The sequence below is a fragment of the Balaenoptera musculus genome, chromosome 18 (genome assembly GCF_009873245.2).
Source record: "Balaenoptera musculus isolate JJ_BM4_2016_0621 chromosome 18, mBalMus1.pri.v3, whole genome shotgun sequence".
Lineage (NCBI taxonomy): Eukaryota > Metazoa > Chordata > Mammalia > Artiodactyla > Balaenopteridae > Balaenoptera > Balaenoptera musculus.
In genome coordinates this window covers 78,789,265-78,801,392 of record NC_045802.1, presented here as the reverse complement: position 1 = coordinate 78,801,392, position 12,128 = coordinate 78,789,265, and the positions used below count along the sequence as shown (strand labels likewise).

Here is a 12,128-nt window from a genome sequence, read left to right as displayed (position 1 = left end):
AAAAGTCCAATCATAATTCGTATTATGAAGATATACTTTATCTACAGAAATAAAAGTTAAAAACAGTAGCATACAAAATAAATTCTACAGAAATTTAAGATTTGGTTTAATTCACAATTTAATTTTTCAAAGCAGGTTAATAAATAATTATCAATTAAACACTACTGTTTGGAGGCTGATTTATTATCTTAAACGCACCTACTATATTCAATAATTTAAAAATAAATTCCAGTATTTATGATGACAACACCTAGAGATAACATTCGTGTTAAATACAGTTTTGAAGATTCTTTTATTACATTACATAGTGAATGGACATTTTAAACAGCAATGCAGACACACATTATAACTTTAAGTCAGAGACAATATACGCATATTAAAATTCTGTATATTTCGATAAGGTAAAAAATAAAGCTATATAAACGGATCTTCAGATTTTTTTCTGCAAAAGTAGAATCACACTTTAATAATACTCTGACACATCTTCATTAAAGCTTTGTTTATAGACAATCAGAATGATTCTCACCCCCATTCACCTACCCTCTAACTAAAAACAAAAAACAAAAAAAAAAAAAGAAAAGAATGCATTTGCCAGCTGACATTTTTCCTGTTTTTAAAGTTACAAATGGGAAACTTCCAAAAGAAAGTGCATAGCAAGCTGTTACACTGAGTTGTCAAATAAATACCATTAATTTAAAGATAAAGCAGAAGTGGTTGTATTACGTTATTAATAGAGCAAAACAGATGAACTTAGTGGTTTTAAAGAAAAAGGCCGGAAACTTCCCTTAGGTTGCCCTGAACTTTTGGTTGATGCCCATGAACTTAAGAATAGTTACACAGCATGTGCAAGGCAGTTCTGTAGTTAAAGCTGCAAAATCTCACCAGGCCGAACTATGCTTCTATAAACCTGTTACTGCAGAAGGTGGTGTTTCTGGGCTCCTCCCGCGGCCCGGCACTGCCACCAGTGGGTCTCACGGGGCCACAGTCCCCCCCGGGGGAGGGGGGCGTGGGTCATTTGGTCTGCGTTCACCCCATGGAACCAAGGGCACAGGAATGGGCTGATTTGGGTTCTAACAGGAGTTGCCAAGAGCGGGTCTTTACTCCCAGCCCCGGACACAGGGCCGCTGCAGCTGGGAGGGTCCGAGGGCTGCTGGCAGCCACCTGTCCTGAGGGTGGGGCTCAGAGGCCCCCGCAGGGTCCCCTTAGGACGTGGGATGTGTGTGCACCTGCGGCCTCGGGTGGCCGGGAGCTGAAAGCAGGAGAACGGAGGTGGCCGGAGCAACACGGCCTACAGACAGCTTGCTTCGGGGGATGGCGTGTGGGTCAGGAACCAGACATCTGGACCAACGGGGGAAATGTCAATAAGTGATTAACGTGCAGCTGTAAGATTTTCAAAACTAAGGAAAATGCTTAAATTACTTGCTTTAAGGTTAGTGTAAGGCAAGTAAGTACTGCCCACTGTCAGATGGGAATCTCATTGTCTTGTCTGAAATGTCACTTCGGTGGGTTCTCCTGTCCCTCCTTTGACTTTACTTTTGATCTCATGCCCCTCGCCTATTTCAAATTATCAGGCACAGTCACTTAATAATTTCCCAAACAATTTTAAAAAGACTTTTTGAAGCATGTAAAGGTCAGTAACTTTCATAAGGAGACTTGACTTATCCGAGGTAAATGGTAACCGTCTCAATACAGGTAAAAAAGAGGACACAGAACCGTCAAGAAGCTTCTATTTTAAGGCTGAAGGATAGAAATTAAAAACCAAATAAAAAGCAGATGAAATGGCAATGAACTGTGAAGAAAGAGCATAGCAAATTATCATACTCTACATATGCCTTTTAGCTACTCACTACCGCCAGAAACACCAAAAATAAACAGGTGTAGAGAATAAAATCAAACCTGAAAATTCACATTCATCAGATATTGAGACATTCAGCCAAAATGTTCATCAGAATTCAAATGTAAAGTGGCCAAAATGTCATCAACTTAAAAAATAAAAGCTTTAAAAACATACTTTAAAAATTAGATACGATACATTGACAAATAAATGAAGAAAAAAGATTATAAACAGCTATGAAAATACTTCAGTGCAAAGGGAATTTTAAGATTTCTAAAAAAATACATTACAAACAATTTGTTAACTAAACGTACAGAGAATCTGTCCCCCACACGTATTACATTTATACCCATTTTAGGTTCTTAAAAACGACTGTAAAAATGCACACACCGTTGTTTGCAGGGTCTAGTGTGGACCACACACCGGACGTGGAGCGTGGGTGACAGAGGGCGGGGCGGAGGCTGGAGGGCCCTCAGACAGACACGCCCTCCCACCCCCGTCCCACTGGAAGCCCCACGTCCACCATCCTAGTCTTTGGTATGTTTATACTTCACCTGCTTCACCCCGACTACCTGTGTACCCTTGTTCTTGCTGTTAACTCATCCCCTCGTTTAAACAAGTAGTTTATAGGTGAACATTGTACAATCAAACTGAAATCTGAACTTCCCGAAATCCCTAACGTCAAGCATCTCGGAAGTAGACTCAGTGTTCACTCCCCAACCAACATCCCTGAATCCCACCCATGCATCCAGTGGGGGCAATGGTTAGCTTCTGGGTGACCTCTTCCTAAAAAGCCATTGGTTTTACCCTCTGAAGTTTGAATCTCAAACTGAAATGTCTTCTTTACGGACTATTAAGGCTATGTCGAACGGGTTATTTCTAGAAATAAGATACTGGTACAGGAAAGTGACAGGGAGTTTACAGCACAGCTGCCTTCTGACGGTTCACCCCCCCAAGGAGACACGGATAGGACCCCCGGCAGAGCAGGGTTTGGTCAGAGCCAGCGCGGTGGCGGCGAGGGCAGCGATATTGCTTTTCAGGTCGCCCAGGCCACCTTGTCAGCCCTGTGGGCCTGACACAGATCTGGGGGACAACACCGCCCGGGAGGCCGACCGCTCTTGACGGGGGCCTGAGCACCACAACCAGAGGCCGGCCTCGGGCACCCAGGCCCCACTCCTCCCCTCAACCCCAAAACGGGCATTTCGCAGCGAGGGCACCCCGGTGAGCCACATCCTCGTGAGCAGGATGATGAATCGCCTGGAACCTGTGCCGGAAGCTTTACTGGACCGGTTCCCCTCTTCGCAGAGGCAGCTGGGGGGAGGCAGGAGGCGGTGCCCGAAGCACAAAGGCCCCAGCCCCTCGGAGGAAGGGACGTGGGACCAGACACGTCCACGGTCAGCCTCGCTACTGCAGGTCCCGGCGACAGCAGTGGACGGACGGGAGGGAGGGGTGCCGGTCCTGGGATGTCCGTGGGCTGGTTCCGAAAGCAGAGGTTTTGGGGCCCGGGAGGAGGGGCCAGACCCGACCCCACCTGCAAGGCTCAGCTGCGCTTCCCAGGAGGTCGTGGTGCGCCCTCACCCGGGGGGGATTGCGATCCCCCGCAGACGTCCCCCGGCTCCCACCGGGTGCACCGAGGGCTCGTGTGCGTCCTGCCTGGTCGCCGCCCGGGGACGCCTGTCCTGTCCCCTTCACCGTGCGGCTCTTAGCGGCTGGACCCCTGATCCACGCATCCGGTCTCCCCTCGGGCCACGGGAGCAGGGTCTCTAGCCGGGTGGGGACGCGGGTGGTGGGAGAGGCCGAGGAGGAGGGGGCCTGGCGCCCCCCGCCCTCCCAGGGCGCTGCCCAGGGCTGGGGTCTACAGAGAGGCAAGTGGGTGACTCCCGAGAGGTGGTCCTGACACCAAGCACGCGGTCTGTCGGGAACAGAAAGGACAGAGTCAGTGCCGGGACCCCCGCGAGAATCCCATCGAGCACCCGTCGTCTGACCCGACGCCCCGACGTGGCCGCCGCCCTCGCTGCCCTGGCCTGGGCTCCCCTGAACACAGCTGGACCAGACACGGAGGAGGCGTGTGGACCGTCCCGGCTGCGATCGTGTCCCTTTCTCGGGTCCACCGTCCGGCAGAAGACACGCGTGAAAACACGGAGCCCCTCCCTGGGCCCGGGCTGACTGCGGTTTCTCTAACGGGGATGCTGACCTCGCCCTACCCAGCGCCCCCAGAGGCATCTGCCCGGCCCACACGTGCGTTCGGATCGAACAGGCAGGGAGGGGAGTGGCAGCCGGGCGGGAGACGCCTGCTCTGGACACTGAAGGCGCTGCTGGACACCTGCCCCGGCCAAGCCTCGGGCCACTCACTCCAGATCCCCTTTTTTACTTCAAAAGGTGGTCTTTCCTGATGGACCTTTCGGGTGAAGCCATTCCCACCACCACGGACGAGAATGAATGAACTGTGCTCTGGACGCCGAACACCGGACACGTGTGGGGCGACATCCGCCCAGCGTGTGTGCTGCACAGGTGTGCAGGCGTGTGCGTGCGTGTGCACGGCACGCAGCCCACGCGGCCGGCCTCTTGGGCGGGCCACTTACCTGGGATGGAACCCACGTGTGTAAAAGCCTTTCTTTGTCACCGTGAACCTAACAGACACAGCACAGCACGCAAAACTTTGGAGGAAAACCGCGCAGTCAGCAAGAGCACAGCACACCGGGCTGCCCGCGGGTGGCCGTTACCTATCCGCCAGCTACTCGCGCCTCGGCCGCGGCTCGGGGTCCATCAGGAGAGGCCGGTCAGGGCTTGGCGCGGCGTCGGCCGGGGCTCGGCGGCTCGAGCTCCTCTGCAAGGCGAGGACAGACACTGAGCCCACGGAGGGGAGGCCGGGCCACCGGGGAGGCTGCTGCCCAGAGTGGGGCGTTGGGTAACGGCCTTGCCCGCTCCCCGAGACCACGGCGGCACGGCTGCGCGCCCCAAGAGGGCGCTGGCCCCAAGGGAGGCGCTCTGTGCCCGTCCCTCTGTCCCGCTCTGTGTGCCTGCCTGTCCCTCTGTCCCGCTCTGTGGGCCTGTCCCTCTGTCCTTCTCTGTCCACCTGCCTGTCCCTCTGTCCCGCTCTGTGGGCCTGTCCCTCCGTCCTGCTCTGTCCACCTGCCTGTCCCTCTGTCCTTGTGTGCCTGCCCGACCCCGTCCCTCGGCCCTGTCTCTGGTCAAACAGAGGAGTCCTGGCCTGAGACCAGAATCTGGGAGGTCCAAGGAGTCACAGGGCCACAGGTCAGCGGGGCCCGGCATCTGAACACTGAGATTTTCTAGTCAAACTGTAAGAGCTTCTCAGTAACAAGGAAGAAGAGAATTGTAGGAGTCGAAGAATCCCGAGTTTGAGCTGCACAGTGTTCTCTGGCGAGGAGGGGGTGAAGCAGACGAGCGCTGGAGTGGCTGCTCTCTGCAGGGGCGGAAGTGCACACGACTGCACGTGCACACGGATGGAGAAACCAGAAGTGCACACGTATACATGAATGACCTACGCGTGTACACACACGGTGCCTGCCATGTTTTCGCTTTAATAGGACAGGTGAAAACAAAAAGCCATCCATCTCAAACGCAGTACGTCCCACAAAAGGGCTAGTCAAGTGTTTGTTCCTCCCAAGTTTTGCAGAAATTGGACGGTTCTCCAGCAACAACACGTTGACCCTGTGTGTGCCCGGAGTGCAGGCTCCAGGCACCCTGGGAGGACTGGGCGTGGTGCACCCTGGGGTCACGGCCGCGGCCACGGACACACAGAGCTCAGGGCCCTTCTCCAAGCAACCAGAGTCTGGCTTCTGCAAATCAACTCTAAATGAAGTCCATCAATAGTCAGAGGATTTAGTTTTAGCCTGGAGTTGGCATGGTTTAACCAATCTCATAAGCACCTCCTGTGACTTATTAAAATGTTCCTAATAATTTCATCCTGAATGTTTTCGAGTGTGTGAACAACAAGATGAAATGATGTAACTTATTCTAACAAATTCTGATGGCATCAGATTAGAAAAATTTCGATCGCCAATAATTACTTGAACTTAAAAAATGCACCATCCTCCTAGTCAAAAAACAGTGCTAAAGCTGTATAGCATATGAACAAGGTTTAAAATAAGAAAAAGCCTTGTTTTTTTTTGTTTTTTTTTTTGCTTTAGGCATTTTCCCATTAAGCAAGCTGCCTCAGTAAAGCAGTAACACCAAACACAGATCTTCAAAGTGTGCCTGATTCGGAGCACACAGAAACGAGGCATCAGGTACACAAACAACTGAAAACAGATACGCTGTGTCCCTGAAGCCTTGGCTCTGGACGAAAAGCCTTCAATCCTGGGCGGCGGCCACAGAAAACTGCGAATGGCTCTATGTGCCCGAGAGAGAGGCGCTACGGCCCTTTAAGGCAAGGTCAGCGCCTTTTTCTAAAAATGATCACAGACTTTTTAAAAAAGTTAAGAGGGGCTTTGGTAAAAAAGTTGACCCCAAACACGTCTGTCCTGGCTTTGTCTGCAGCCCGGTGGCACGGCCTGAGTCTGGCCTCTCCGGAGGCCCTCAGTCCCGCCTGCGGAGCGGGCTCTGGGACCCAGGAGCGGCCCCCCTGCCCCGCGCGGGGACCAGGACCAGCCTCGTGGCAGCCGCCTGAGCAGAGGGGCCTCTGACGCTCCCCAGGGACACGTACAGGCACCGGTCGGTGGTCAGTGGCGCGGACGGCAGGAGCCCGGCACCCTGCATCCCCGACGCCAGCGGCCCCGTGCGGTCCTGCGGCTAAGTCCCAAACATGCAAAAAGACAGAAAAGCGTCACCTTGTTCCGTTAGAAAGTCAGACTGCTGGAAGTCTGAGAAAGCATAAAGACGGTGGGCTGCTCGACAGAAAGGCACTGGCTCCTAGTCTGCCGGTCCCAGAGGTCAGAGGTCAGAGGTCAGGAGGCCATGCACATCGTTAAACAAGGTGGTTATTTGGGCAAAGAGGCCGGAAGACGAAAGGAACGAAGAAGGGAAGAGACAAGAAAAGGCGGTGAGTCCGGTGAGACGGCGGCAGCCTCCGCACATCCCTGCAGCCCCTGGTCCCCTCGCACTCCCGCCTGCGTCCCGCCTGGGAACAGCCCCGGACAGCTGTGAGCAACTCGTGATGAAGTTGTCAGACGTGGACCTGCACCAACCCCTCCTGCGTTTCGTCTGGGCACCGACTTTACAAACCCAGCAGAACCCCCAGGGCTGGGGCACCGCGCTCAGCATTTTAAACCAGCACCCGGGATCTGAAGGCCTGCCCACCCGACCCGTCACCTGCTGGGAGGGGAGCGGGGGCAAGTGCCGTGACTGCGGCTCCAGCCCCCGGAGGTCCACCTGCTTTCCACCCCAAAGCCGGCCACCAGCACTTGGGGACTGAGACCACGGGGCCCCTGAGCTTCCCAGAGTGACTCAGCCCCAGGACGTGCCACTCGCCCTCTCCTGTTGTCACCCTCCCTGCTGTCCCTCCCCACCTGCATGCCCGGCCTCCTTCACCTGCAGAAGCACCTCGCACTACAGGTGAGACAAGCATCCTGCAGCAACGGGCCCTGCTGTGGTCTCTGCCCTCTCACTAGCATCCTTTCTCCTCCTCCTGAGGCCTGCACCTCCGAGGGCAAGTCACAGGGGTGAAAGGGTGGGGGGAGGTCACAGGGGTAAGGGGACGGGGGACACCCCCTCCCCAAGAACCCCGGGGAGGGCCAGAGTGCTCTTGGGAAGCTCTGAGTACCATCTCTGTGTCTGATGCCGGTCCGGGCATCCTTCGTATCTCTCATCTTTCCTGAATCCAGAATTCAGCTTGTTGGCTTCCATTGGGAGTGTGGAAAACAACAGCCCTACCTACTCATAAAGAGAATTTCCCAAAATAAATGCTAAAGTTTGAGCCAAATTCACCATCCCTAAAAATAATGCAATTTTACCTTCAAGGTAATGATTAGTTGAAAAAACTTTTAAAAATGTACACAAAACAATTTGCCTTTTGTATTGGCTTCATCTTTTTCTTAGTTCAGGGACTAGCCACTCAAGTCTAACCACTGGTCACCTAGGTTCAGGTGTAAAACCACGTGTCATCATGGAACTCGTTAGTAACGGTGGACTGACCGCATTTCCAAACCCAAACCTTTCCCGCTCCCCTTTCTAAGGACGGCGCCCGGGGCGGTACCTGGACTTTCTCGGTGGCGCTGGGCCACAGCTGCCGGCACAGCACTTTCTTGAGGACGTCGGGAAGGAGGCTGACGACGACGAGCAGGACGATGGCCAGCCAGGCGGGGCCGCTGGACAGCATTTGTATGAACACATAGTACATCCTTTGATAATTGAGGAACGGCCTGCAGCGTCGAGGGGAAGAAGAAACAAAACACGATGGCCGGAGAAACACCGAAATCCTGGCCTGTTTTCTCTACTTGCACGAAGAGCCCATTTGTCCTGGCAGTTCTCACTTTTGTCGCGACAGTCACTGGACAAGCCACCTAGCCGGCCTGCTGGGACTAATCACAGAAACACTGGGGTGTGACCTTTCCCTGTAATGCTGTGTGTTAACGCATGGGTAAAGGAGAGGAATTCTGTGAAGTCATCCCAAAGGGGAAAATAAGTCCCCGAAGTTCAGTTTCAGAACAGCGGGAAAGATTTTAAAAGATGAAGTAGGTGATTTTTTTTGTACCTTAGAATCATATCTGCGCAATAGCTATTAATATGGAGAAGATATGCAAGCATGCGTATCTTCATGCATTCATATCTGCTCGCGTCAGCAGAACGATTAAATACTTAAAAAATTATGCCATAATATTTTTTTTAAATTGCCATAAAAATACAGAGAATGAAATGACTCTCCTGCCAAGTGAATCACAAAAGCCTCTGGAAAGGGGCAGTGATGATGGTAAACTTGAGTTACACAGCCTCACGGCTCTGAAGCCCCAAGGCCCAGGAGCTGCCGGGGAGTTTTCGGGGGAGCCTCCCATTTACACAGCCGCTCTGGAGAGCTCGCTAGAACGCAGGGATCTTTGGCCTGGGGCAGGGTTGCTGGAAACCCACCAAAAGCTGGTCTGGTTTTCCTGGATTTCCTGGTCTCCAAGAATGTGCAACGCATGGATCTGGCCACTGGGGGGTCAGCGACAGAGCGGGTCACTGGGTGGATGTCAGCTCAGCAACCTCCACGCAGGGACCTGATGGACCCGGGAGCCTCTCCCCCATTTCAGGGGCCGCCTGCCCCTCCCGGGAGCTGAGATCAGCACTGGGGACGCCAGGTGGAGGGGACACTGCTTGTGGCCTCCCGTTCGGCCAGGCTGTGGTCCCGGGCCTCACTTGCCTCTCCCCAGTCCCAGCCCTGCTCAGGAAACTCTCCATCTTATGGGGGAGGTGGAAACGTAAACGGGAGAATTACAGGAAAATCCGGCATACGCTGTGACAGGGGAAGGAACAACTGCTTGGGGGACCAGGTGGAAATGCCCGCCTGGGAGGTGACTCGAGGGAAGAGTGGATGAGGCTGATGGGCCGCCGGGTTTCGAAAGAGGAACAGCTCACCAGGCAGGCTAGTTAGAAAGGACGCCTGGGCAGACGGACAGCGCCGGCAAAGGCAGGCTTGTGGCGGATGCCAGATGCAGCCGCTTGCTGCCTCGTCAGGACCGACCACTGTATTGCAATGGTCTCTAGACCGGTTGTCTTGTTTGTGTCCCAAGTGCACTTTCAACACAGCAGCCACGGCGACCTTCCTAAAAGTGCAGTCGGACTCTGATGCTCCTCTGCTTAAAATCCTCGACGGCCGGCAGGCCGGGGTCTCGGTCCTACGTGGCCGGCAGGCTGGGGTCTCGGTCCTACGTGGCCGGCAGGCTGGAGTCTAGGTCCTACGTGGCCGACAGGCTGGACCTTCCTCCCGCTGCCGGGCCCTGCCCCAAGGTGTTTGCACGTGGGGCTCCCTTCCTTAGGAAGGGCTCTGTCTGGGGTCCGACTGCCTCGGCCCAGGGCCAGCTCCCCTGGCGCACCCACCACGGTGATGACGGTGCTTTTCTCCCAGGTTTCCCTTTAAATAACAGCTTTTTTGGAGAGGCCTTCCCCAACCTTTAATCTGAAATAGGTCCCTTGCTGTAGTGTCCGGTCTGCTCCTCCCCCGTCACATGTACGATGCAGCGTGTCTCCCCCACTGAGAATCTGGCGGAAAGGAGCAGGGACCATACCCGCCTCGTCCCCCGCGGGCCCCCCAGCCCCGGCGCCATGCCCCCCCCCACAGGAACGAGGTCGTACGGAGAATGAGTGGTCAGTCCTCGAGGAGAGACACAGCAAGACTAGTAACGTAATGAGGATTCTATAATTACCAACTCCATACCAGATAATCCCTCCCCAGAGGAGGGAGAAGACGACGTAGAACAGCAACGACCCCCAGATCACAACGTGGTTTATCCAAGTCCAGTAGTGGGTGTCCAGCGCCAGCTGAAAGAGGGAAAAGGTGACGGATGGCGGTGTTACCTGGGCAAGGCCCTGTGAGCCCTGGCAGCTGGGGGAGGAAGCCAGAAACCACGGCCTCCGAGTCTAAACACTGCCAGTAACTCTGCCCGGATCCCGGGGGGATGCTCCCACAGGGCGACTCGGGCGACGGCTCAAGGCACTGGTTGTATTTCTACCCAGGACATTGCTTTGGGATTTTCCAAGACTCAGGTTGGTAGGATTTGGGACCTCCATAATGATATTCCGGGAAGAATCCGACTTGACTTGAAAAAGAGCTAAATTTTCCACAGTACATTAATTTGTTCCAATTAAGATGTATTTTGCTTATACTAGGGGTGGGGCAGATTGCCATTTAAAAGAAGTCTAATCCCCATCCCTTCATACAGAATAGGCTCCTTCCCTCCTTCACCTTCTGTGTAATTCTGGCCTTTGCCCCTCGGGGCCGGGGCCGAGTTGGTGGCGGGGAGAAGACCCCGGCAGGGTTAGGCTTAGGGTCACGACTCACTAGGAGGGCTGACTGTGCCCGGAGGAGGCACGTCAGGTCGGGGGATGTACCTTCAGGGTGACCGTAAACACCATCACCGTGAATACCAGCGTCCCGAAGGTCCAGTTCCCAAACATCTGCGGAGACAAGAGTCCACGTCGTCTCCCACTAATACGGATTCTCCTCCTTCGCGCTCCGCACGAGGGGCAGAGAGCTCCTCCCACTGCCCCGCCTGACACTTCCAGCGCCAGAGACGCGGAGACCCCGCGATGTCGCCACAACGTGAGAGGGAGGCCGGCCGAGCCCGGCTCGCTAGGCCCCGGGTCCCGCAGCAGCGCCGGGGCGGGCGGTGGTTCCCGGTGGGCGCCCCGTCCTTCCTGCACAGCCGCCCCCGGTGTTGCCCCCTCGTTGCTCCCGCAAACGGTGGCCCTGCTCACAAACTAGAGCAGGACACGCCTGAGAGCTAGAGTCACGGTCTGCACGGGGCCTAGCCGGCTCTTCCCGCGGACGAGACCTTTACCCGGTGGCCCAGCCCACGCTCGGTACAGCGCGTGTCTAGCCTCTTTCACCTGTCAGCTCGGAAGGCAAACCACTGCTGGCATCGTCCTGGGAGCAGTGAGAGCGACAGCCTTGTCCCCTGCGGGCGGCATCGCAGGGACGGGGCCCCGTGGGGGTCATGGAAACGGAGGAGGGGAGACACGACAGAGCTGCACCAGGGCCCGGGGCAGGTCCGCGGCCAGAACCTCGGACACACAGCGGCCCCCGGACGAGGCGCCGGCGGGATGTGGGCTCGGCCAGCGGGAAGCACACACGTCCGCCTGGGAGACAACACGTTTCTCACCCACAGACACAGACACAAGCAAAAGGAAACACCAGCCACTTAAGAGTCTTCCTCCCGGGGACAAACCAGCCTCTTGGACATGTTATTTTACAAGAGTTATTTTCCTTGAGATTTCTACACCGCCTAAGAGCCGACCCATTTCTGGTTGGTCGGATTCTGTGAGCTGGGCCTCTCAGAAAATGCTCCTACTTCTTCTTCAAGAGAAAACAAAGCTTTACGTCAGAAAGCATTACAAGCTGGAATAAAAATTGCTTTCCCGTATGGTTAGTTTTCAACCAAAGAAACATCCCTACACGCGACTCACTTCAGGCGAGCATGTGGGCTGCAGGTCTTGTGAGGTGTTTACCGAGGCAAGAACCTACTTGCACAATTCTAGAAGAAAAACCAAAGCGTCAGGATTTTTGTAGGAAACAGACTTAAGGACCCTCATCACTTTATTCTCCACTTCATCAGCGTGATCAAAACTGGGTTCAGATCCACAGCCACAGTGGCCCTCCCTGGAGGTGACTCTGTCCCCGAGGTGGGGGACACCTGCAGTG

The 12,128-nt window shown here is 54.6% G+C and overlaps 1 protein-coding gene across 6 annotated transcripts in view; it reads right to left on the bottom strand.

Moving 5' to 3' along the window:
• ATP11A (ATPase phospholipid transporting 11A) overlaps positions 1-12,128 on the bottom strand; it is a 125,205-nt gene continuing 113,077 nt past the window's right edge. For 2 of the 6 annotated variants that reach the window (XM_036831419.1, XM_036831421.1), the window contains 5 exons: positions 10,820-10,885; positions 10,146-10,249; positions 7,989-8,154; positions 4,558-4,661; positions 2-3,746 (listed from right to left, as the gene is read on the bottom strand). In XM_036831419.1, coding sequence (XP_036687314.1) covers positions 4,569-4,661; positions 7,989-8,154; positions 10,146-10,249; positions 10,820-10,885 — 429 coding nt within the window. In that variant the 3' untranslated portion in view covers positions 2-3,746; positions 4,558-4,568. Of the gene's footprint in view, positions 3,747-4,416; positions 4,662-6,633; positions 6,712-7,988; positions 8,155-10,145; positions 10,250-10,819; positions 10,886-12,128 lie in introns of those variants that run through there. The other 4 variants (XR_005017179.1, XM_036831423.1, XM_036831420.1 and 1 more) reach the window with 4 other exon arrangements.